Source organism: Moschus berezovskii, chromosome 12 (genome assembly GCF_049115385.1).
Source record: "Moschus berezovskii isolate FMDL1 chromosome 12, NW_MosBer_1.0, whole genome shotgun sequence".
In the NCBI taxonomy this organism is placed as follows: Eukaryota; Metazoa; Chordata; class Mammalia; order Artiodactyla; family Moschidae; genus Moschus; species Moschus berezovskii.
Genome location: NC_142471.1, coordinates 86,644,283 through 86,670,188, shown reverse-complemented (window position 1 = coordinate 86,670,188; position 25,906 = coordinate 86,644,283). Strand labels below are relative to the sequence as shown.

General features: G+C 38.2%; 1 protein-coding gene across 5 annotated transcripts in view; it reads right to left on the bottom strand.

The window, feature by feature from the left end:
- WDR11 (WD repeat domain 11) overlaps nucleotides 1–25,521 on the bottom strand; it is a 67,608-nt gene extending 42,087 nt beyond the window's left edge. For 3 of the 5 annotated variants that reach the window (XM_055424521.2, XM_055424522.2, XM_088842377.1), the window contains exons 1-11: nucleotides 25,373–25,521; nucleotides 24,071–24,182; nucleotides 18,142–18,295; nucleotides 17,021–17,194; nucleotides 14,721–14,907; nucleotides 11,769–11,934; nucleotides 11,246–11,360; nucleotides 8,635–8,830; nucleotides 8,246–8,349; nucleotides 4,792–4,968; nucleotides 1,749–1,833 (exon numbers count right to left, since the gene is read on the bottom strand). In XM_055424521.2, the coding sequence (XP_055280496.1) occupies nucleotides 1,749–1,833; nucleotides 4,792–4,968; nucleotides 8,246–8,349; nucleotides 8,635–8,830; nucleotides 11,246–11,360; nucleotides 11,769–11,934; nucleotides 14,721–14,907; nucleotides 17,021–17,194; nucleotides 18,142–18,295; nucleotides 24,071–24,182; nucleotides 25,373–25,458 (1,556 nt within the window). In that variant the 5' untranslated portion in view covers nucleotides 25,459–25,521. Of the gene's footprint in view, nucleotides 1–1,748; nucleotides 1,834–4,791; nucleotides 4,969–8,245; nucleotides 8,350–8,634; nucleotides 8,831–11,245; nucleotides 11,361–11,768; nucleotides 11,935–14,720; nucleotides 14,913–17,020; nucleotides 17,195–18,141; nucleotides 18,296–24,070; nucleotides 24,183–25,372 lie in introns of those variants that run through there. The other 2 variants (XM_088842378.1, XM_088842379.1) reach the window with 2 other exon arrangements.
- Nucleotides 25,522–25,906: the final 385 nt, after the last annotated feature.

The window sequence follows — 25,906 nt, the reverse complement described above, 5'->3', positions numbered from 1 at the left end:
TAGAAAATACATTTATTCAGAATAATGTATACGCTAAGGGTTCACTAAGAATTTTAACATACACATGAGACCTGTAATTTATATAATGTACAGAAGTAAGAAAATAGCCTGATACGTTTGTTCCAAAATCATCCAAAAATAACCGAAGATTAATAAATTTATATTTTACATGTGTAACTTTACAATCCGTCATTACCAGGGCAAAGAAAATAATATAGGCATGTGATCAGCAAAATAATGCTATGGAGCAGGTAGGTATACACTTTTAATTTTTATTGGAGTGGTATATAATACTTTAAAACATAAAGCAAGAGGCTTCCTTCTGTCCTGTTAGCCTTCCTTCGGATACCTCTGCATTCAGAGAATTCATAAAACAGGTCATATGTCAAATGAAAGTATAAATGAGATTAATTAAAAGTTAAAATAACTTTACTCAAATTTTTCATCAGAAGTCCTACTATAAGATCTTTACAGAAATGGAAAAAAACTATATAAACTGGAACAAACGAAGAGAGTTATATCCAGTAAGAAAATAGCTTAGACCTTAGGAGGAATAAATAAGATGCAGAAATAAAGTGAGAAAAAATTCTCCACTGAATTAAGGTCCTCTATGAAGTAAACTAGACATGGAACAACAGACTGGTTCCAAATAGGAAAAGGATTACGTCAGGGTTGTATATTGTCACCCTGCTTATTTAACTTCTATGCAGAATACATCATGAGGAACGCTGGGCTGGAAGAAGCACAAGCTGGAATCAAGATTGCTGGGAGAAATATCAATAACCTCAGATATGACACCACCCTTATGGCAGAAAGTGAAGAGGAACTCAAAAGCCTCTTGATGAAAGTGAAAGAGGAGAGTGAAAAGGTTGGCTTGAAGATCAACATTCAGAAAACAAAGATCATGGCATCTGGTCCCATCACTTCATGGGAAATAGATGGGGGAACACTGGAAACAGTGTCAGACTTTATTTTGGGGGGCTCCAAAATCACTGCAGATTGTGATTGCAGCCATGAAATTAAAAGACGCTTACTCCTTGGAAGGAAAGTTATGACTAACCTAGAGAGCATATTAAAAAGCAGAGACATTACTTTGCCAACCAAGGTCCAGACGTCTAGTCAAGGCTATGGTTTTTCCCGTGGTCATGTATGGATGTGAGAGTTGGACTGTAAAGAAAGCTGATCACCGAAGAATTGATGCTTTTGAACTGTGGTGCTGGAAAAGACTCTTGAGAGTCCCTTGGACTGCAAGGAGATCCAACCAGTCCATTCTAGAGGAGATCAATCCTGGGTGTTCATTGGAAGGACTGATGCTAAAGCTGAAACTCCAATACTTTGGCCACCTCATGCGACGACTTGACTCACTGGAAAAGACTCTGATGCTAGGAGGGATTGGGGGTGGGAGGAGATCGGGGACGACAGAGAATGAGATGACTGGATGGCATCACCGACTCGATGGACGTGAGTTTGAGTGAACTCTGGGAGTTGGTGATGGACAGGGAGGCCTGGCATGCTGTGATTCATGGGGTCGCAAAGAGTCGGACACGACTGAGCGACTGAACTGAACTGATGAAGTAAACAATTAGTACTCATCCTTGATGAACGCAGCCATTAGCTGGACAAGAATACCTATTATTCAAAGCTCTCAGTCAAATAATCACTGCAGAGTATTCGATGTAGAAAAGTCAGTAAGAACTTTTTTGATATTACATATGTTTATGAGCTCAATATCCCAATGACAGACTCACTTGACTTCACAGGAATGGATGCTTAACTCCTTGTGCAGCAGCCCACTAGTGAGATGGTACACCAGGACGGAACCATTGCTTGTACCTATCAAAATGACATGACAGAGGAGAATTAATCCAGTGGAAGTTCCATATCTAACAAAAGTCTTCTCTCAAGATTTCAATCATTTTAAAACATCTATCTTTTATAAAAGGAACCTAAGCTAGGTGTGAAGGAAGAGTATATTTCTCTGTCTTCCCTCTTTTCAAAAATGGGTCTAATCTCATGGACTCTGTGCTGTGTTTTGCTTAGTCACTCAGTTGTGTCCAGCTCTTTGCGACCCCATGGACTGGAGCTCTCCAGGCTCTTCTGTCTGTGGGATTTTCCAGGCAAGAATACTGGAGTGAGTTGCCATGCCCTCCTCCAGAGAGTCTTCTTGTCCAACGGATCAAACCCAGGTCTCCCACATTGCAGGAGGATTCTTTACAATCTGAGCCACCAGGGAAGCCCAAGAATACTGAAGTAGGTAGCCTATCTTTTCTCCAGGGTATGTTCCCAGCCCAGGAATCGAACCAGAGCCTCCTGCATTGCAGGCAGCTTCTTTACCAGCTGAGCTACCAGGGAAGTCCCATGAACTCTGTAATCTTACCTAAACCCAGAAACAGATTTTCAAAGAAAGACTTCAAAATCTAATTCAATACACACAAAATTTGATGATGCAATTTCTTAAGCTTTTTGAGTGTTTATTATTATAACTGGTCCTCAAAAACACAACCAAGCAGAACTTTAACCAGATTTTTCTAGTTTTCATTACAAAGATTTTTTTCTCTGTCTTTAACACTAAATACATCATAAAGAGATGGTAAAGGACAGTGGCTAACTGTGGATTTTACAGTTAAAAAAGCCTAAGTTTAAGCCCTGGCTCTGCCCTATACTCTTGCAATTTTCTTGCCTGCACTGAAAATCTATTTATTCATTGGAGATTAAATGAGAAACGTATGTGTAAAGTACTTAGTATAACACTCAGCACAATGTAAGGATGTGATTATTACTATTACTGTTATCACTGTATTATGATTTGTAGTGATTATTAGCCTAAAGCTTTTCACAGTCTCAGGTAATCAGTCTAAAATTAATTAGAAGGGACATGGCCACTTGAGAAATACTTTCTTCAGAAATTAATGTTTCAGCCCTTAATATGTTTTTATAAGTGAAGCAAGAAAAGTGAACAATGTTAGTGGTTGCACAATCACTTTCTCATTACACATGACTGAAAAAATTAATGGATTCATACAAAGCAACAGATTGTATAAATAATAATAATGTGGCAGTAAAAGAGAAAGTCGCTCAGTCGAGTCCGACTCTTTGCAACCCCGTGGACTATACAGTCCATGGAATTCTCCAGGCCAGAATACTGGAGTGGGCAGCCTTTCCCTTCTCCAGGGGATCTTCCCAAACCAGGGATCATATAATAAAAGTAAAAATGCTACGCAAATTCCAATCTTGGCTAACTTGCTGAATTAAAGCTTCAGAAATTTCTTGCAAAACTATTCTAGAGAAATATGGTATTACAACTTTATATTTATTACCTATTCCACAATATCTTCTAGTTCTAGTACTGAGAAAATATCTAAATTACTCAAACTTTTCAATTAGCAAATGTTCAAAATAATTATATGATTTCTATATTCTTCATATTTTGATGTTGAAACTATGATCTACAGGCCCTAGAAGGAGAAGTAAATCCAGCTGAGCTCTGTTTGTGTTTCCTAATGACTCTGCAAGACTTCAGGCACATATATTTTTTTATTTTATTTTGCTATTATACTAAATTCAGTAAATGACTTGCTATTCACTATATACCACTATAATATAGCTTATTCTACAATGGAAATCTCAGATTCTGATCAACTCTTATAATCTATCTCAAGACATAATTTTCACCAAGAAATTAATAAAATCCTAATTGAAAAATTAGGTATACTGACATTCAGAGACATAACATTCTATGTATACTGACAAATTCCAACTTAAATTTCAATAAGATGTTTAATATGAATCAACAGTTTCTAGAGCAAAAATTAAACATCTATCTACATTTATATAAATCTGGATACCTATAAGCACAGATCACTGAATCTTAAAATTCAAATCACTTTCAAAAGATGATAACGGAAAAAAATGGGAAAATAACAGTTTCACCAAACAGTAATACTCAAATGAGCCATTAGGTCTCACAAGCCAGCCACTGAGCTAAGACACAAGGGCTGCAAGATACATGTGATCAGATTTTCCTTTTAGGAAAAAAAAAAGAATCACAAATCACATGTTTAGAGAACTGGGAAAAAACCAGAAGTCAAACCAATAGCATCTTAAGACATTTCAAATGAATATTCTATTTTTCAAAATTTTAGAGAAATGAATTTTTAACCTTATATACTTAAAAATAAATTAAAATATGGTTTTCTCTGTAAAAGAAACCAGGTTAATCACATTAGCATGAAATTACTGTGACAGCAAGCTGAAATCCAGACCAACTTTTTAAAAATCTAAAACATAAAAATTGCAATTTCAACCCAGAAGGCAAATCTTTAGTTTACAAATACAAGAGTCACTTTGAACAAAATAAAACCAGGTTTAACATACAATTCTTAGTAAATATAGATCCTTGCTGTTACTAAATATTAAGTTTGACCACATTATTAGTTAACAAAAACTCAAAACAAAATGACATGTACAGGAAGAGCTTGAGATGGTCCAAGAAAAGATCAGCAGTCTGGTTTCAGCATCACACAGGAACTACCCTCCTGACCTTTCAGAAACACACCCATGGTGTCGGAATCTCTGTCATCTGCCATCAGTGAATGATTTATTGTTGTGATTTAAAAAGATTAACAGGACAGGGAAAAAAAGCACTTCAAGATGAGTATTTACACAATTTCATGGAGCCCCTTCCTCCACTTAATGCATTCTAAAGGAGAATAAAGGATATTCTAATAACCAGGAAACTTTAATGTCTTAAAAATATTAAAATAAACATTAAGAGTTAAAACAGGAACTCACCAACAGCAAGCAACGGCTGATACATCTTGATGTTTTTTGTGGTCAACGGGGGGCACATACGGATAGCGAACTGTGGGGAGGGCAGTCCTGAAAGCAGACCTGTTAGCAGGAACTTGAGCTGTACTTCCTGCAGAATGGAGCCTTTGGGATGTTCTTCACCAGCAATTGCACTTTGCCCTGGTTTGTAATAAAACAAACAAACAAAAAATACATTAATTGCAACATATGCTGATCTTAAAAATCTAAAGAAACTTTACAGTGGAAGCACTCTTCAGATCTAGAAGGTGTCACGTAGCACTCTAGGGGCTTAGCTATACACTGGGTCTTATTTAGCTATGGGACTTAATTTGTACCATCTAATATCTCAAAGGTTAGATTACTCTGGAGTATTGCTATCCATAATTCAGGGGCCTTTGTCTTCTAAGAAACACTGTTTTAGCCAAAGTTGCTAGCTTCAGGGCATCAGAGGCAAATCGAGAAGGACTAGGGTTAGAGAACAGTTTCTGTACATGAAATATTATAGCATATTCCTGCCTCACTGCCTTCCTAAAGGGTTATGTTTTGATCTGATGCTCTTTAAAGTGCACATAAAATTAGTAACCACAAATAGGTTCAAAGAGTTCAAATCAGTCAGATCTAAAGGAAATCAACTCTGAATATTCACTGCAAAGACTGATGCTGAAGCTGAAGCTCCAGTACTCTGGCTACCCGATGCAAAGAGCTGACTCATTGGAAAAGACCCGGATGCTGGGAAAGATTGAGGGCAGGAGGAGAAGGGGACGACAGAGGATGAGAAACCTGGATGGGAACACCAACTCAATGGACATGAGTTTGAGTAAACTCAGGGAGATAGTGAAGGACAGGGAAGCCTGGCTTTCTGCAGTCCATGGGGTCACAAACAGTCAGACACAACTTTGCAACTGAACGACAACAACAAAATGTGAGTACAAAAGAATGCAGCAAAGTTGAAACTTTAATTCACCAATAGGGTTTAAAATTTTTCTTCCTTTGTGTGTGTTAAGTTGCTTCAGTCGTGTCGAACTCTTTCTGACACTATGAACTATAGCCCACCAGGCCCCTCTGTCCATGGGATTCTCCAGTCAAGAACACTGGAGTGGGTTTCCATGTCCTCCAGGGGAATCTTCCCATCTAGGGATCGAACCTGTGTCCCTTATGTCTCCTGCACTGGCAGGCAGGTTCTTTACCACTAGCACCACCAAAAGACTGGGATAAAGTTATCACACAAGAACATGTGTGAGTGTATGTGTGTGTGTATTTATCACAGGTGGTGCTACTGGAAAACAATCCACCTGTCCATGCAGAAGACACAAGAGACGCAGGTTCAATCCCCTGGGTCGGAAAGATTCCCTGGAGTACCAAATGGCATCCCACTCCAGTATTCTCGCCTGGAAAATTCCATGGGCAGAAGAGCCTGGCTGGCTACAGTCCATAGGGTCACAAAGAGTTCGACACAACTGAGCACAAGCACATATCAGTGCGCACCCATGTGTGTGTATGTATATATGTACATATACATACACACACATATACACATATTGTGAAAGGGAAAATGTAAATAATTATTCAGAGTGGGTGATGGGATTCTAAATAAACCTCTTAAACCCGTCAAGTTGTTTTAGTAAAAGGTTATTACAAAATCGGTAAGATATATACAAAAAACAGGATCAACTGAATCTGAATAAACGATCCCTGAGGATAAGCCATATAACTGATACTCATTTTTAGTAACAATGATGGGGTCTAAAGCAATGGCAACAATTAGATGCCATGTTTACCAACTTGTGGCAGCTTGGAGCTGATTCTAGGAAACTGCATATTTCTCTTCCAGCATTTTCCATGTGAAGTAATTCACAAAGTAGGGCAGATTAGGGCCTTAATAAGCAACAGCCTTTACTCAATGAATATAAATCAGACCTCTGTACTTAACTGAATTGCTTTCAATTATCACTAAGTACATAGTGAATTTCAAATTAAAAGTTTAATTAAAAAGTTTTAATTAAAATGTTTTCAAGTAACAAAGATTTAATTATTTAAAACTTTCAAATCAACAACGTTGTCAAGAACTGCTATACAATCTGTATCATTTTGTCCCCTAAAAAATGTAATTTATATCACTTAGACACCTAAACAGCATAAAATTTCAAACTCCTATGGGCTTCATATTACTGATTAGTTCTGTACATGTGTGTTCATAATTCTTTTCACTTTAATAGTTTATATTAAGTGCAGACAGGGTCAATTAACTCAGAAAATTATGTTACTGATAAAATAAATTTTGCAAAACAATTATGTGTCTGAATTTCTTCATAGGGATTTATGTCTGAAAGGTGAAAAAAAAAATTGAAGTATGTACGTTAGCATCAGTGAGCACAAAGAGTCCAAAACTGGCAGGAATTATGAGAATACCAGGGTATGGAGAGGTCAAGCCTCGCTTCGGTCACAGTGAAGCAGCCAGGACTGGAGGCCATGGCCAAGAAGCAGACTCCAGACTGGGAAGATTATGACCACATTTCCACTTACTGGCTGTGTACTTTGGGGCAAGTGTTTTAATCTCTCCAGGTCCTAGTTCCCACATATATAAAATGGGAATAATAATAACAGTAGCTATTCCGCAGGGTTGTCGAGGTATTACGCAGAGAATTTGGCACAGCATTTAATATAGTATTAAGCCCCCAATAATGTCATCTCTGATTAAGAAGATCAATAAGCTAATGCTCTCCTTTCTAGTATGTCATTTATCTTTATAGCATTTAAACAAACAAAAAGAAACCTAGTAAATAATGTCCATGTTTAATTACATTATGGAATAACAAATAATGGTAAAGAAAATCCTTTATAAACCACTGGCCACAATTTTAAGTGACTTACATGTCAACTCTGCTTGGGATATTTATAATTCCTAGTTGTGTAATACTTGAAATCACCAACCCTCATTCTTCCTTGACTATATTCTGGCTCTATAATAACCAGATAACTTTGAAATAATATTTTATTTGCAAATAAATATTTGGTGACAGTAAGAATTCCCAATATAAACATAAGAAAATGTAAGTCAAGAAGATGATTTTTTTCTAATACTGCTCAGTTAATTATTTCTTCAATAACTATTGTACATCTAGAATGGGGAACACCCTGTGCTGAGTGCTGGGGATGCAAGGCTGAATTAAGCTCTGTCCCACCCTTGTGCTGCGTATAACCTACGGGAAGAAACAGACAAGTAAAATCACAATGACAATCAGCAGATAACTATTAGGGACCACATAAATTTTATCTGTTTTATACCCGTCCGATGTATCAGAAAAGAATGAATCCACATTTTAGTTTTCTGAAGTACTAACTTTTATTTAATAGTAACTACAATCGCTGATTATTAATTTTGCCCTGCAAAAAGTGTACCTGACATGAAAGTCAGAAGGGAAAAAAAGGGGCTTACCAATCATGTTATCTAAGGAGAGGTCTGGGAGTTTATTCTGTAGGACTCCTACAGGAATTCCACAGAAAGACACTGGTGAATATAAAGGTGACACGCCAGAACTACTGCAAAAATATAACAATTAGACAGTTCTTACATATTTAAAGTCTGTATCATATGTTAGTAACTCAAATTACTAACTTTAGATCACAGTACTCTATCCATTTTTCACACTAATTAATCTAAACCACAGGTGAAATATCTCTAGCAGGTTTACATAATCCCCTTATAATTAATGTCTAAATATTTTGTACAGAAAAAGGTCCTGCTATTTTTATATGATTCTGGCAATCTTAAAAAGGGGGAGAAGCAAAGCAAAACAAAAAAAGAGATCCTACTGGTTCATTTACCTGCTCCGTGAATTCCGATTACAAATAGCAGACTTCAGTTCCCATATCATGACCCTGCCATCACTCACTATGAGGGCAGCTGCGTTCTCATTGACAGGACAACACACCATACTGAAGGGACGGACAGTTTTTGTCACCCTGATTGCATCACACTGGCTTCGTAGGTCATAGGTAAGCTCCTGGACAGGATCTGGATCTTAACAAGAGTATTGTTTTCTTTAAATATTAGAAATCAACCATGTCACTGCTACTTGTTTCAATGTAAATAATACCTCAACTAAAAAGAACATCATCCCTTCAACTGAAGCAAATTTTGTCAAAAATGGCTTCCCTGTGTTTACAATTACTAATTTCTTCAGGATGTAAGAGAATTAACTTAGTGACTGTTCACACCAAGTTTAATGTCCAAAATAGCAATTATCAAAATAGCTTATTTAATATTTTTTAAATGAAGATAATCTTTCAAAAAAAGATCAACAAATATATGATTAAATAATGAACAGTGCACCTGTAGCCCATCATAATTTACTATGCTCTGCATCACGATGGTGTGATCACTCACCTAGAGCCAGACATCCTAGAATGCGAAGTCAAGTGGGCCTTAGGAAGGATCACTATGAACAAATTTAGTGGAGGTGATGAAATTCCAGCTGAGCTATTTCAAATTCTAAAAGATCATGCTGTGAAAGTGCTGCACTCAATATGCCAGCAAATTTGGAAAACTCAGCAGTGGCCACAGGACTGGAAAAGATCAGTTTTCATTCCAATCCCAAAGACAATGCCAAAGAATGCTCAAACTACCACACAATTGTACTCATCTCACACCCTAGCAAAGTAATGCTCAAAATTCCCCAGGCCAGGCTTCAATAGTACATGAACCAAGAACTTACAGATGTTCAAGCTGGATTTAGAAAAGGCAGAGGAACCAGAGATCAAATTGTCAACATCCATTGGATCATAGAAAAAGCAAGAGAATTCCAGAAAAGCATCTACTTCTGCTTCATTGATTATGCCAAAGCCTTTGACTGAGTGGATCACAACAAATTGTGGAAAATTCTTAGAGATGGGAATACCAGACCACCTTACCTGCCTCCTGAGAAATCTGATGCAGGCCAAGAAGCAACAGTTAGAATCAGGCATGAAACAAGAAACTGGTCCCAAATTGGGAAAGGAGAACATCAAGGCTGTATATTGTCACCCTGTTTATTTAACTTACATGCAGAGTACATCATGTGAAATGTTGAGCTGGATGAAGCATAAGCTGGAATCAAGACTGGCGGGAGAAATATCAATAACCTCAGATATGCATATGATACCATTCTTACGGCAGAAAGTGAAGAGGAACTAAAGCACCTCTTGATGAAAGTGAAAGAGGAGAATAAAAAAGACGGCTTAAAACTCAGCATTCAAAAAATGAAGATCATGGCACCCAGTCCCATTGCTTCATGGCAAATAGATGGGGAAACAAAGTAAACAGTGACAGACTTTATTTTTGGGGGCTCCAAAATCACTGCAGATGGTTACTGCAACCATGAAATTAAAAGACGCTTCCTCCTTCGAAGAAAACCTATGACCAACCTAGACAACATATTAAAAAGCAGAGACATTACTTTACCGAAAAGGTCCATCTAGTCAAAGCTACGGTTTTTCCAGTAGTCACGTATGGATGTGAGAGTTGGACGATAGAGAAGTCTTAGCGCTAAAGAATTGATGCTTTTGAACTGTAGTGTTGGAGAAGACACCTGAAAGTCCCTTGGACAGCAGGAAGATCAAACCAGTCACTGCTAAGGGAAATCAGTACTGAATATTCATTGGAAGGACTGATGCTGACACTGAATCTCCAATAGTTTGGCCACCTGATGCAAAGAACTGACTCACTGGAAAAGACCCTGATGCTGTGAAAGATTGAAAGCGGGAGGAGAAGGGGATGACAGACGATGAGATGGCTAGATGGCATCACCAACTCTATGGACATGACTCTGAGCAAGCTCCAGGAGTTGCTGATGGACAGGGAAGCCTGGCATGCTGCAGGCCCATGGGGCTGCAAAGAGTCGGACATGACTGAGTGACCAAACTGAAGAGTAAGCCTGAAAATAATTGTATTTTACGAAAGATGTGAAAGTCACTTTCACCTTCATATAGCACATCATTCCATAAAGACATCCGTTTTATTCTCCAGGATAAGATTGGAAAAGACAACTGAATGCCCTGAAGACTTATTAACCTATGTCACTTTACCATGGAAGTGACACAGGTTTTAAGACATTCCTTGCTATAGCAGAAGAAAAGTCAAAGGGGTGTAATAATAAAGGTATATACAAGGTTGGACTTGTGCAAAAGAAAGTCACAAAAGAACATGCACTTGGCTCACGGATACAGTCAAAAAGGGCTTACAAAACACTACTATTTCTGCCGCGTACAGGAGGGGCACTGTTACAATACCCAGAGATTATCTTGGGTTTGTGCCTTCTTATGTTTCATGCTATAATCATATTTTATTAAGACAAGGATTATAATTAACTCCATGCTTTGGCTATGATTTGCCACATAAAGCTTTAAAAAATAATTCTAAGGAAAAATAAGTGAACATTATTGTGAGATATAAACTTACCTGGTTCCTCATTTGAAGTGGTGAAAATACTACTGTAAGATCTTCGAACACGTAAGGTTATACAACCATTTTCATGTAGGCAAAATAAACCATCACGTTGAAAGCAGGGAATTACCTTTAAATAGATGATGTCTTTATTTTTTAAAACAACAGATTTTAAAATTATATATACAGTGAGACTCATAAACTCATATTTACAGAATACGGGCAAAAAGCAAAACAAAAACACAAAAGCACATATATAATCCCCTAATCCATCAATCCTAAAAAATTTGTCTTTATTTGTGTAACTTAAATACTTCAGTATCTATCTCCAGATCTGTCAAGAAGAATTTCTAGGGTTAAATCAAACCAATCAGAAGTCCAGAAAAATAAGGAATGTAAAATAACATTGTCAATCTTTAAATAAATAGAAAAAAAATGAAATTAAGGACTTTTGCAAGACTATGCAAAAGTAGAGATTATTTTCCTCTATATAATTCATAATCAGCTTTTGGTGATATAATTTGTAAGTTGTAGATACCTGCAGAAAAGGAACTCCCGTTCGCTCTATTGCAATCACACCCACTGTCTGATTCACCTCAAGATCAAGGATTAAAATCTCACGAGGATAGAGCAGCAACATGTGATTCCTTTTGGAAGGCAGGTATGCCAACTGAAGGCAATCATTGAGAGTTATGAATTCTGCACTGGAAAAAGTAAACATTTACTTCAGACATCAAGAAATGAGTCAGACTCACACACGAACGTATGTACAAAACAGATACAGATCCACAGACACAAAAACAAACTTGTGGTTACCAAAGGTGGGGTGGCTATGAGGGAGGGATAAAATAAGAGTTTGGGATTAGCAGGTACAAACTACTCTATATAAAATAAACAAGGTCCTACTATATGGCACAAGGAACTAGATTCAATATCCTATAATAAACCACAATGGGAAATAATATGAAAAAGAACAGTAATATGTGTAACTGTATCACTTTGCTGTGTGTGTGTATGTGCATGTGTGCACACACACACTGTGTCACTCAGTCGTGTCTGACTCTTTACAATCCCACAGACAGAGGAGCCTAGCAGGCTACAGTCCATGGGGTTCTCCAGGCAAGAATACTAGAGTGGGTTGCCATTCCCTTCTCAGGGGATCTTCCCAACCTAGGGATAGAACCCACATCTCTTGCATTGCAGGCAGATTCTTTCCTGTCTGAGCCACTAGGGAGGCTCCATGTAATATAATATGTATAACTGAATCACTTTGCTATATATCAGGAACTAACACAGCATTGTAAATCAACTACACTTCAATTTTAAAAAGATGAATCAGACTTTATTCATATCAGAAAAAACTAAAAAAGGATTGAATTTTGTACTTTCCACATAATAACCATCAATGAGAATGTACAACTGTCTCCTGAAATAACCAACATGAACTAGCATCTAAATATTAGATCTCTCCTTTGTGCCAAAATCCAAATTATGACAATAACACTAGATAGGCTGGAGAGAGATGTTTCCAAATTATTGAAAGTTTAAAGTAAACTAGTAAGTCTATGATATGAGATGGTAAGTGACAATACCATATAGCACTCATAAGGGAGTACTGTCATTCTTATTTTGTAATCAGAAGTACGAGATGGACTGCTGAAAAGAAGCCTTGGGATTAAAACAAAAGCATTTAGAGTAATCAGAGCTAGAGAACTGGATCAGGAGTCAATGGACTATCTGTTTGGCCCTGAGCAAGTCACTCCCTCTACTCTGCCTTCCTTCACTTTTCAGCTGTCTTAAAGATTCTTTGGAACAAACTTGGGTATTTTATTCACTTACCACAGAATTTTCTTCTGTGTAAATAAGAGATGAAACAATATGAGAATTGTAAAGATTGTTGAAGAGTCTCAAAAATCATTTCAGTAATTTGTAATTGTTGTATATACTTAATCACAACTTTGTATTTATAATAAATTTACATATTTATTTCAATAGGAATGGGCACATAATTATGTACCATCTTCGTTTTACATAATAATTTTATTAAGGTTTTGAAATTTAAAGTAAAGTTAAATCAGAGGACCATGGAGAGGGATGTGGACTGCATTAAAATTCTGGCTCTGCACTTCCCAGTTGGGCAAGTTTCAGTAACAAATGTAAAACAATGTAAGACTCAATTTCCTCACACAGATGAACATATGATTCACATGAGAGAAAATACAGTATGTAGGTCATAAGTTATAAAACTATGCAGGTTAAAAATAATTATTTATGATACAGAATTACTGCAAAAGAAATAAGTTCTCAAGATACTTAAAGAGCAATTGTCAATCATTTCAGCATAGGGTGGGGGATAAATTAGGGATAAATTTAACCAGCCAATGGTTTAATACATAAAACTGATATTTACATAGCAATTCAGAATTTGTAGAGCAATTTGTATTTTACCACTTTTTCAGGTAATTACCCACAAAGTCTAGATAGAATAATCTTAGCATATTAAAAATAAAAGCATTTTTAAAATGAATGCCAAAAAACTACCAAAGCAATAAAAATATAAGAACCACAGCACTAGAAAAAAAAACAGAAATCTACTTTTAATGCATAAAATTAGTTCTTCAAAATAAACTTTTATTCAGTTGAAATTTCTGAAATAAACAAAAACATAGCATGTACCAAAAGAATACTTATTAAGTATCAGATACTATGATAAGGACTTAAGTTTCTGTATCTATTAGTCTTTACAATAGCCCTATGAAACCCTTTAAAACACTATCTTGGCTACTGGTAGAGTGAAATCTGAAAAAGATTAAAGCATACTCCAAGTCACAGAGCTACAGTTCCCCTAGAATCTTGGCCCTTAACCACTGTGGGAAACCACCTTTACCTGCATTAGAAAAACATCCATATTTTACTGCTAATGACATTGAAATGAAATGAAAGTGACTCAGTCGTTTCCGACTCTTTGCAACTCCATGGATAGGCCATGGAATTCTCCAGGCCAGAATACTGGAGTGGGTAGCCTTTCCCTTCTCCAGGGGATCTTCCCAACCCAGGGATCGAACCCAGGTCTCCCGCATTGCGGGCAGATTCTTTACCAGCTGAGCTAATGACATTACACAGCATTTAAATCAGGAAAATGTATTTAAAATCACAATCCAGCTTTTGCCCCCCAATTTTTAATGTGTTCAGTGGCCCCCATGTTAGAATCTTTCTCTCTCATTTTCAGAAGTCAAAGATGTTCACTGAAAATTAGTGGGGGTTGTTAACTGCATTACTGGAAACAAAGGAACCATGCTAAGTGCTAAATCTCTTCTTAGAGGAGGAAACAAAAAATATTTTTCCTCTCATAAATTCAAAATTAGAAACAAGAAAGGGTAACATGAAGAAGAAAATCAATCTTAATACACCTCCAAAAATGGTATTTTCAATAAAATGATAAACATTGAATTACAAGAATGTTGCTGCTAGTTTTATACTTGCAACTTACCTAGGTTTCTCTTGAGTGATTAAGATTTTCACTTTATTAAGAGCCTTCTTGGCCCCTGTGGCTGCAGCCAGCTTGTTGTGAGCTGGGCTGGAATGTGGACTGGATATGTAAACTTTTTTCCCAGGGCCTGAGGGAGGCTTGGATGGAGAGAAATCTGAGATGAATACAATGCCCTCGCTGGTGAGTACTGTACTGAGAGAAGTGAAACTCTGATTAAAGTTTAATCAAGTTTAGCATAGAGTTTTATTCCAATACATTTTTGAGAGCAAGGTAATGATAATTTTAATAATAAAGAATTGGCAGTGTTATGCAGACATAACGGGAATGTTCTCCAAGTTAAAGGGAACAGGTGGTCCATTACAATTCATCAGAGGCCTCCAAGCTCAGCACTCTAAATTAATGTTTTATATTAAAAAGATACCAGAAGGTTACTGGTAGAAAGAGCAAATGTTTGCTCTTCCAAATAAATTCAGTGTATGGACTTTCATTAGAAACCTTTCCTCATTATATCTCATAACTTCAAAATCCAAAGACATATTTCAGAATATAAAATTCCCAGAAGAGGAAAAAAAAACCCACATGTGAGGTTCTGCGTACCACACTTGGCAAATTCAAGTATTTAACTTGTTGAAACTAATTTTTTATCGTGAGTTGCTCTAAATTTACTTCCTTTTTCTTCTTGAGTGTCAAACTGAAGCTTGGGATGTGCAAAGAGTGTTTTCACTTAATATCTAGAGCAAAAGTGATAACAGTGGCTTACTAAGTGTACAGGAAACAGAAATATTTTATGCCTTTTTATGACTGAAAAAATAATCCCCCTCACAACTGGGGCCAACTAACACTTAACTGATCATAAAAATCTTATCTACCCTGGCTCCTGGCAATGAGTGAGGATGCTTTAAAGACAGGGAACAAAGCATTCAAGAATTATGACAACCCCAGCACATTCAATGAGCAAATCAAAGATGTTAGGTCAACTGATGCTTTGAAATCTCGTGCTTTCATCACCTAAATTACAGAGATGCAGTAAATTAAGCCGAGCTTTGTCTCGTTTCAGATTATAGAAGGCTTCCTTCAAGGTCGCAGTCTGTCCCCTCCTTTTGCGATGTCCGCGCTCCCTGACGCTGTCAGCTAAGCCTGCTCTCCTCAAGGCTCCCACAGCACTGCCTTCCACAGCAACCCAGTGAGTGCACACATATGTTCACGGACACACATTTACACAGACAAAGCCTAAACACACCGTACCGCAGTTAGTTATACAGCTGTGTTTCCCATTTTAATTTCTACTTGTCTGATCTTCTGTCCCTCCATCAACTCACACACCCCTCAATAAATACTGGAGGATACAAGTTGGAATTCTGAGTCATTCAAATCCAGGGAAAACATTCTTTACCATAGTAGATTCCCTCACCTCTTTCAAGTTGTTCATCAAATATCAAAATGAAGCCTACCTTGGCCACTTTATCTAATACAACAAGCCCATTCCCACTCCCTTTATCTTGTTTTATTTTTATACCACTCATAACAATATATTGCAGTGTACTAATTCATTACGCTCATAGGTTATTACCACCTAATTCTTGCTCACTAGAATGCAAACTTTATAAAGGCAAGAATCCTTGTCTTGGTTCACTGATATATTCTAGGCTTCCAGAACACTCCTGGCATATAGTAAGTAAAAGTTCAAGAAATATTTGTTGGATAACTGAATAAAAAATATTTTCTAAATAATTTAGTCACAAAAATATCTGTCTAGAATCTAATTTTTAGATCAGTGGCTCAGTAAAACATTAAAGTATATTGGCAAAAATAGTCTCTGAAAGAAAAAACTCCCTTGGGCTTAGTCTGTTCCTGACATACATCTGTTTATGGCACTCAAAAGGCTTGGAATGAATTAGAACAATATTTTGAAAAGGAAGAAATGAATTTGGCCACAGACGAAATGAAACCCTTGACTCAGGTTCTTTTGATGTTCCTAGAAAAAAAATTTAATTAAGTCTGAATTAGAATAACACAGCAACTCTGTCGTTCTCTGACTAATCTAATTCTGATCACAAGTTCCACACACTGAAGGTCCAGCTTGCTGATTTAAATTTCTAATCATCAGAATACTTGCAAAAAATATGGGTTATGATTTAGTATCTGTACTAGGAGCTGAAAAGACATGAACTAGATGTGCTTCTCATTTTAAGCTGTATGATGTATGATGGGTGTTTGTGTATGTGTACCTTATGTATATAGCATTAACCATATATATTACAAATACCTCAATTCATTTTCCACAAGAAACTAGTACTCACAAGTTAAATGTGAGGGATCAAAAGGATCAAAAGAAAAAGAAAGAATGTTATCTGCATAGCTCTTCTTCCAGAGTTTGGTGCCAGTATCTGCATTCCAGAGCACAATGTAATTTGGCGGATGGATAGCAAGCAATAAATCCCGGGAAGCATCTTGATTCCATAACCACTGAACATCTACAAAGACCAGATAAATAAAGGCAAAATTCAGAAATCACCCACTTTAAAACACTTGGTTAATGTATCCTTTATATCTAGTTGTGTGTATGTGCTTTCATAATCCTTAAAGTCTTGACTTTTCCCCTCCTCTTCAATGTTGCATCTAAGTTTATGTGTGAAGATTGACAGGGAAAACTAATTTTACATAAAAATGAGCTGCCTGAACATTAGAATCTAGAGGTCAGCATTTCCAAGTAATCTGAAATATTACTTCAAAGAAAATACAAGGCAATTTACACTAATCATTAGTTAAAACTTTATGTCAAAGACTTGTCCTAGCCATGATCAATGTCAGACTCTCCTAATGTTTTTGTGGAGTTACTTAATGGGACTTTACAGAATTGCACGTTTTTTCATGACAATAAAGAAGATAAAGATCTAGTTCAATACGTACAGTAAGTACTCAATAAGTATTTTTTTAACAGTCATTTAAAAGATTCACCCAGTCAAGAGAGCCACTCAGTCAAAGCCAGGAATACTGTATTGATTAGGTCAGTAACGTAAGCAAGCAAACAAATGATCTATTGATATATGAAAATGAGAATAACATTTTATCTCTATTAACAGAAAGTAAGCATTGAGGGCTAATTCAAAGGAGCAGTTCAGGGGAGTTTATTTATAGCTTAGATTATAAGACCATTTATAAGGAGCTTAATTTTTCTCTTCATGCTCAACTGAAGGCAAGGTTGAAATTAATGCATTTTACCAAAGCACGAATCAATTGAGATCTGAGAAAATAAGCCCAGGAGCGTATTGATAAGGAAAAGAAAGCTAGATTCGGATCCACAGAACTGGCTACACACAATCAAGAGTTAACTGAGAAATGATGAAAGTAAATGAGGGACAAAACCCAACTGCTCTAACAGGAAGTGATAGACGCTCGGCAGAGCGCGGGCTTTCCTCACCCTGAATAGGCTTGGCGTGCTCTTGGATCTCACACTGCGCTACTCCTGCTGCTACATCCCAAACGATGATCTTTCCATTGACATCAGCAGAAGCTAAGCGCAAGGAATATGGTGAGCCAATGTTATGATGGTAATTTTCCCTGGCCCATTTAACCTAGTATCAAGAAGAAACCAAATCAAGTAAATACTTGCACAGAATGTAAACCATACATAATTTTCATAAAACACTGACCAGAGCTCAAGCTACATTCTATAGTTATATTACAAAAATAGGAAATTAGCTTCCTCAAAAGTCAGACATTTTTATTATCATTTTTTTAAAAGTCGCAATTAAAATAGTTTTGAAAACATCATAACTTTCTTGCCTTTAAAATATCGGAAATGAAACACAGCCTTAATAATCTGGAGAATTCAGGTAAAAACTCCAGAATACCATCTCTTAAAATGGTATGATCACTGGTATATCATCTAATCACAGTAAAGACCATAAAATCTAATTCTGACAGAACACGTAAAATTCCAAATTGTTAAGAAGAATCTTCTCTTGCATTCTATTTTTCTAATTAAAAGGAGACAACTTTGAGCTACCAAAATCCTGCAAAAGGAAAACACAAAAAGCAAACAAAAAATCTGAGTATCCCTCTCATAAAATCAGAAAAAAATGGTAAGTTTTTTCTCTAAAAAAATAAATTTATGCATCATACTTTTTATAACATTAATAGTTTTTCAAATAAAAAATACAAGAATCCCAGCACAAATCAGGTTAACTCCTGAGCACTGAAAGAATAAGGAATAAAACAGAGTCCTTACTCTGAGCCAAGGTCTTCCCTGGCCACCATCTCCCTTTTCTAGCTCAGCATCCTACTTGCTTACTTTGGATCATTTCCCACATAATACTCTGTAATTATTTTATTTACTTTGCTTTGACCTATCACCAGTCCTGCTCCATATGGCAGGATCATGGAGGCCTTGCACACATTTCTATTCCCAGACCCTAACACAGTGCCTGCAGCTGACATTCAAGTATGTGTTTAGTAAACAAATTTAACACCACAGACTCTTCAAACATATACCTATATTTGAATATATAGGCATATACCTATGTACACAGACACACACATGTATGTACACATAAAAGTAAACACACTCAGAGAACATGCTAAGGTAGGGAAGCATGCTAATCAATTCCAATAGCATTCATGAAAAAGATGGCAAAAAGTTTTCCGAACTCAGTGTTAATGAGACACATCTTTTCCTCAGGCAAGAGTTTTTTTAAAAGTAAAATGTGCATCTGCACATAGGCATGTGGATATGTTTGAGTGTGTACGTATGTATATATTTACTTTTTACATGTGTGAAGGTATGTATACTCTCCCTCCTCATTGTTTACAGAACCTGTATTTGTGAATTTGCCTACTCGCTAAAACGTATTTGTAATTTTATTTGTAAAATCAGTATTTGCAGTGTGTTTACAGTCATTAACGGACACTTGCAGAGTGGTGAAAAATCTGAGTCACTCAACATATGCGAGCATCCCAGCTGCGGTTGAACAAGGTGCTGTTGTGTCAGTTCTCATAATGTAAACAAATGTCTTTTCTGAGGCTTGCTTACTACCGTGTTTTTGAATTTCTGGGCTTCCAGTTGTGACTTCACTGTTTAAAATGGTCCCGGCACAGTGCTCAAGTGCTGTCTAGCACTCCTAAGCACAAGAAGCTGTGTTATGCATTACAGAAAAAACACATGAAATAAGCTTTGTCCAGGCATGAGCTATGGTGCCATTGGCCATGAGTTCAGTGGCAATAAATCAACAGTATATAATAAATGTCTTTTAACAGAAACACATATAAAACAAGGTTATATATCAATCAGTTGATGAAAATATTGCAACTAACTAGAGGCTCACTAGGAACCAAATTGCATTATTTCCCCTAGGAGCAATCAGTGTTTCAGTATTTGCTAATTCAGTGTTTCCAACAACTTTACAGAATAAAACTACCACAGATAAGAATTATTGTAGGTGTGTGTGTGTGTGTGTGTGTGTGTGTAGTACTTGAATTCCATCTGTGTGTGTGTGCGTGTAGTACTTGAATTCCATCTGTGTGTGTGTGTGTGTGTGTGTGTATAGTACTTGAATTCCATCTGTGTGTGTGTGTGTGTGTGTGTGAGTGTGAAGTACTTGAATTCCATCTCTGTATATATTTTTTTAAAAAATCACCTAAACACATCATAATCAAACTGCTCAAACTGCTGAAAATCAAGATAAGGAGATGAGAAAAGATACACTGCATACAGAGAAACAAATACAAAAATTTCCCAACAAAAATTACTCTGGGAGATAATGGAGTGATCCTTAAAGTACTACAAGGAAAAAAAAAGTACTGGTAAAACAGTTTCTCAGACAAATAAAATCAGAAAGGATCAACCAATATCAGATACATGCCTCAAGGACCTGAAGGAAATTCTTTAGCCAAAAGGAATATGACACCAGACTGAAACACAGATCTATACTAAAAAATGAAAACTCCAGAAATGCAAAAAAGACAGAAATGGGGCAGAGATAATATTTCTTCCTCAAAGACAAAAAAATTAAAAAACAAAACCTATACCTAACATTAGACTTGATGGTGAAAGACTGAATGTTTTTTTCCTAGGCTCAGGGTAAGACAAGGGCATTCTCCCTCAGTCCTAAGCACTGTAGTAGAGGTCCCGGTCAACACAACAGGACAAGGAAAAGAGACAAGACACCAGATTACTAGTGAAAAACCCAAGCTGTCATTGTCTGCAGACAACATGACTGTCTACGTAAGAAAAACAAAACAATAACACTCAAATTACTAAATCTAATGAGTTTAGCAAGATCATAGGATACACGTAGATATAAAAAAAATTCCCTGTATTTTTCCCTATTGCACATTACATACAAAAATTAACTCAAAATGGATCTGAAACCTAAATATAAGAGCTAAAATCATAATATCCTTAGACAAAAACAAAGGGAAAAGCAATGGTTTGACACTGGGAAAAGCAATGGTTCTTGGATACAGCAAAAAAAGAAAAAAAAAATCGTACCTACATCAAAATTTAGAACTTTTGTGCTTCAGAGGGCACTAACACAGAATGAAAGTATCTGCCAAGCGCATCTGATAAGGGACTTGCATCTGAGCCACAAAGAATTCTTTCAACTCCAAAATTTCAAAAAATACAGTTTTAAAATGGGCAAAGGAATGAATACACATTTTTCAAAGAATATCTACAAATGGCCAATAAGCACATGAAAAGATGCTGAACACTATTAGCCATTAAAGAAACGCAAACCAAAACCACAATGAGACCACTTCGTACCCACTCGGAGGGCTATAATCAAAAGGACAAGTAACAACAGATGCTGAGTTTGAGGAGAAATCAGAGCCCTCATACACTGCTGCTGCGGCTGCTAAGTCACTTCAGTCGTGTCCGACTCTGTGTGACCCCATAGATGGAAGCCCACCAGGCTCCCCCGTCCCTGGGATTCTCCAGGCAAGAACACTGGAGTGGGTTGCCATTTCCTTCTCCAATGTGTGAAAGTGGAAAGTGAAAGTGAAGTCGCTCAGTCGCGTCCGCCCCCTAGCGACCCCATGGACTGCAGCCCACCAGGCTCCTCCATCCATGGGATTTTCTAGGCAAGAGGACTGGAGTGGCTTGCCATTGCCTTCTCCGCATACACTGCTATGGGCATGTAAAATATTGAAGCCGCTTTGAGAAACAGTTTGGCAGTTCCTCAAAAGTTAAATATAAAGTTACCATGTGAGTCAGCAATTCTACTTTGAGGCATATACTCAAGAGAAATGAAAACATAGGTTCACTCAAACAAACTGTACACAAATGTTCATGGCAGTATTGTTCATAATACCTAAAAAGTGAGATATGCCAAATATTCATCAATAAATGAATGTTTTATCAGTGGAATATTATTCAGCAATAAAAAGGAACAGAGTACTGACACAAGCTATGTAACATGGAAGAATCTTGAAAAACATTATGCTAGGTGAAAGAAGCCAGGCACATACTATATCATCTCATTTATTTCAAATGTCTAGAACAGACAAATCTACAGAACAGAAAGCAGATTAGTGGCTGCCTAGGGATGAAGGGAAAGGGGGTAGGTGGCAACTGCTAAGGCATACAAGGTTTCTTTTGGGGGTTATGAAACTGATAGTGGCGATGGCTACACAACTCTGGATATTCTGAAAGCCATGGAACTACATGCTTTAAATGGGTGAATTTTATGTTATGAGTATCTCAATAAAAGTAAACAACTAATAAAAGACCCCAGATCTCCATCTCCAATAGTAACGTCTTTCCTAAAATTTCAGATCAGTGTAATTCAATTGCCCCAAGAGTCTCAGACTTTGCACCTTAAACACTGACTTCACACAGTGAGGTCATCAAAACAATACTACCATTCAGTTACTCATACAGAAACCTTGAGTCATTCTGATTCCCCCTTAAGACTGTTCACTATAAAGTTCACCTCTAAAGTGAAAGTTGCTCAGTCACGTCCGACTCTGCGAACCTATGAACTGTTGTCTGCCAGGCTTCTCTGTCCATGGAATTCACCAGACCAGAATACTGGAATGGGTAGCTGTTCCCTTCTCCAGGGGATCTTCCCAACCCAGGGATGAATCCAGGTCTCCCACACTACTGGAGGATTCTTTACCTTCTGAGCCACCAGGGAAGTCCAAAAATACTGGAGTGGGTAGCCTACCCCTTCTCCAGTGGATCTTTCAACCCAGGAATCAAACCGGGGTCTCCTGCATTGGAGTCATTCTGTCGATTAAGACTGTTTACTGTAAACGCTATCAAGTTCACCCAGAGCTCCTAAATCTGACTCCTTTATGTCTCCTCTTTATTTTAGGCCCTAAGGATTTCCTGCCAAAATTACTACAACTCTCCTAAACGATCCCATTGCGTTGTCTTGCCTTTTTCCAACAGATCCTCCACTACTGCGAGTGAGTTTTTCTAAAATGCAGATATGATCAAATCAATCTCCTACTTAAAAATCCAAAGTCCATCATACTCTTACAAACCTTTCAGGGCATGTGACTTTCTCCGGCTGCCTTCTCGCGTCACTCCTACTGATTACATGTCATTCCATCTGTTAGCCATCCTTTACACACACTGCTTCCTTTTGAGTCTATTCTCCTTTTCTCCTGCAGTGCGCTTGCTTCCTAATTTTCCACTCAGCCAGCTACTGTTTACCAGTCCCTAAAATGAAAGGAATCCTGAGCCCTCCTCTGATCCCTACAACCAGGTGACCTGTAGTTCCTTTGTCTTCCCAGAGCATATGAAACAGGTCTCACTTACCACACTATATTGTGAGTTTTCTTCTCACTCTTCCTCACTAGACAATGAATTGCTGGAGGGCTTTCATCTCTATACTCTTAGCACATATTAGATGCTCAAAACTAACGAGTGAAATGAGTGGTGCAGTAGAGGGCAAAATGAGTGTCTTCCACTAGCATTAAAGTGACCTAAGAAGCAGCATTTAGTAGTTCAACAGTGACGCAACATTAAGTGTATATACGGAAATACCGCATGTGCGTGTGTGCTCAGTCTTGTCCGCCTCTTTGTGACCCCATGGACTGTGGCGGGCCAGGCTCCTCTGTCCACGCGTTTCTTCAGGCAACAGTACTGGAGTGGGTTCCATTTCCTCTCCCAGGGGATCTTTCTGACCCAGAGATCGAACCTGAGACTCCTGCATTGGCAGGTGGGTTCTTTACCACTGAGCCACTTGGAAAACCCGATATGGAAATATTAGGCTACCCCAAATAAGAGTATCACGTGTAAAACCTACCCAACATTTCTACTTATGACTTTAATGAGATTCCAGCGATATTTAAAACTTTAGAACAGACAATTCATGACAGAGTGGAAGTAGGATCTGACTTACCTTGACAACATCGGCTTTATGCTTTTCTAAAACTTGAAGCGTTTGAGCAGTATTGGAATCAATCACTACCACAAGCGAATGACATCCATAAGCAATTAAACCTTGCCAGCCCCTAACAAAAAGTGTTAACATTTAAGTGAAGAGCAAAGCAAAACAACTTCTCTCTTGCCAAAAGGCATCCTAAATAACAGATAAATCTAACCTATAGGCACCACCATTAATAAAATTATTATGTAAGCCCAAAGGCTAGCACTTTACATTGTACCATTTAAATAGAAAAGGTCTCAGTTCAGTTCAGTCGCTCAGTCGTGTCTGACTCTTTGCGACCCCATGAATTACAGCACGCCAGGCCTCCCTGTCCATCACCAACTCCCGGAGTTCACTCACACTCACCCACATTGAGTCGGTGATGCCATCCAGCCATCTCATTCTCTGCCGTCCCCTTCTCCTCCCGCCCCCAGTCCTTCCCAGCATCAGTCTAGCTAAGCTTTAAAACACAAAACTTGTTGAAATTCTTTTCTTTTTTCCGGATAAAAGAAATTAAGTTCTGAGAAATATGCCTGTAGAGGTGTAAAGACATATAAAGCGACTCTGGTCGTCTATTTGTCTTCGAGAGCTTGTCCCTCGTCTTACTCAACTCTGAATCCCGAGCATCCACAGAGTGCGTGGGATCACACTCCACACTCTGTGATAAGCCCTGGTCCCTCCAACCAGATAAAAAGATGAACACTGAACAGGAGGTTTCTGTACTCTTGCCAACCTTCCCCGGAGTCACAGCTACAAGCACTCTGCTTTGTATTTGCCTGGTTATTAATTATCGGTGTCATTTTACAGTAAAATGATGAAGGTGAAATGAAGAGTTGGCGAGAGCCCAGGGTCCTGGCACAGCGTCCAGCACATTGTTGAACGGATACAGGTTAAGAAACGGGGATGAGAGAAAAAGACAGAACTGGGGAAGAACGGAACTGACATGGGGGCGAGAAGCCCGGAGACATGGGAGGAGAGGGTAAGAGTGGGGAACGGGGACGGCGAGGAAGATGAGGGTTAAGAGCGGAGAAACAAGAGAAGGGAGAACGAGGGCCAATAATTCCACCCAGGGCGGGTTCCCACAGTTGGGTATTCACAGCTTTTATAGTAACAACAGAAAGCCAGCATTTAAAAGTGAACATCTCTATAAGCGTGAAGGCAGCGTCCAGTCTTGAAGAGAACAAACTAAGCAGGGGGATGAAACCTCTTGTTCTTTCCCCTTCCCCTCACAGGCTCCTGGCCAAGCCTGGCGGCCTCGAAGCCCGGAGCCCTCACCAGTCCACCGCCGCCTTGTTGTGGGCATTGAGGGCCCCGGTGAGGGTGCGCGCCGACACCTTAAAATTCACGGTGTAGGGCAACATCGCCAGGGCTAAAGTGGGCCCTCAGCGCCGCCGCGCAACCAGGAAGCCGGCGGCCTCTGGGCTTCCGTTCCAAACAGAGTCCGGGTGGCTCCTTGGGCGCCGCAGATTGGTTCCGCCTAATCCGAGGTTCCTCCGCTCCCGGATTCCGTTGCCTTCAGGTTCCGTCACTCCTGTGTTCCGCCCGCTTCAGGGTTCCGCCACCGTGAGGGTTCCGAGGCTCTGTATAGGATGTGGTTGTGCCTTGAAGGAAAAGGTGTTGCCTGGGATCTCATCTGTTTTCTTAAGACTGGGACTGCGTAAGCCTATGTGCCCTGATGAAAATGGTGAAAAACAAGAGCTAAAAGTCCCAATTAGCCTTCTGTCTTCGATCAGTTAACTTAGGAAAACTACCAATGTCTAGTCAAAGCTGTGGTTTTTCCAGTAGTCATGTACAGATGTGAGAGTTGGA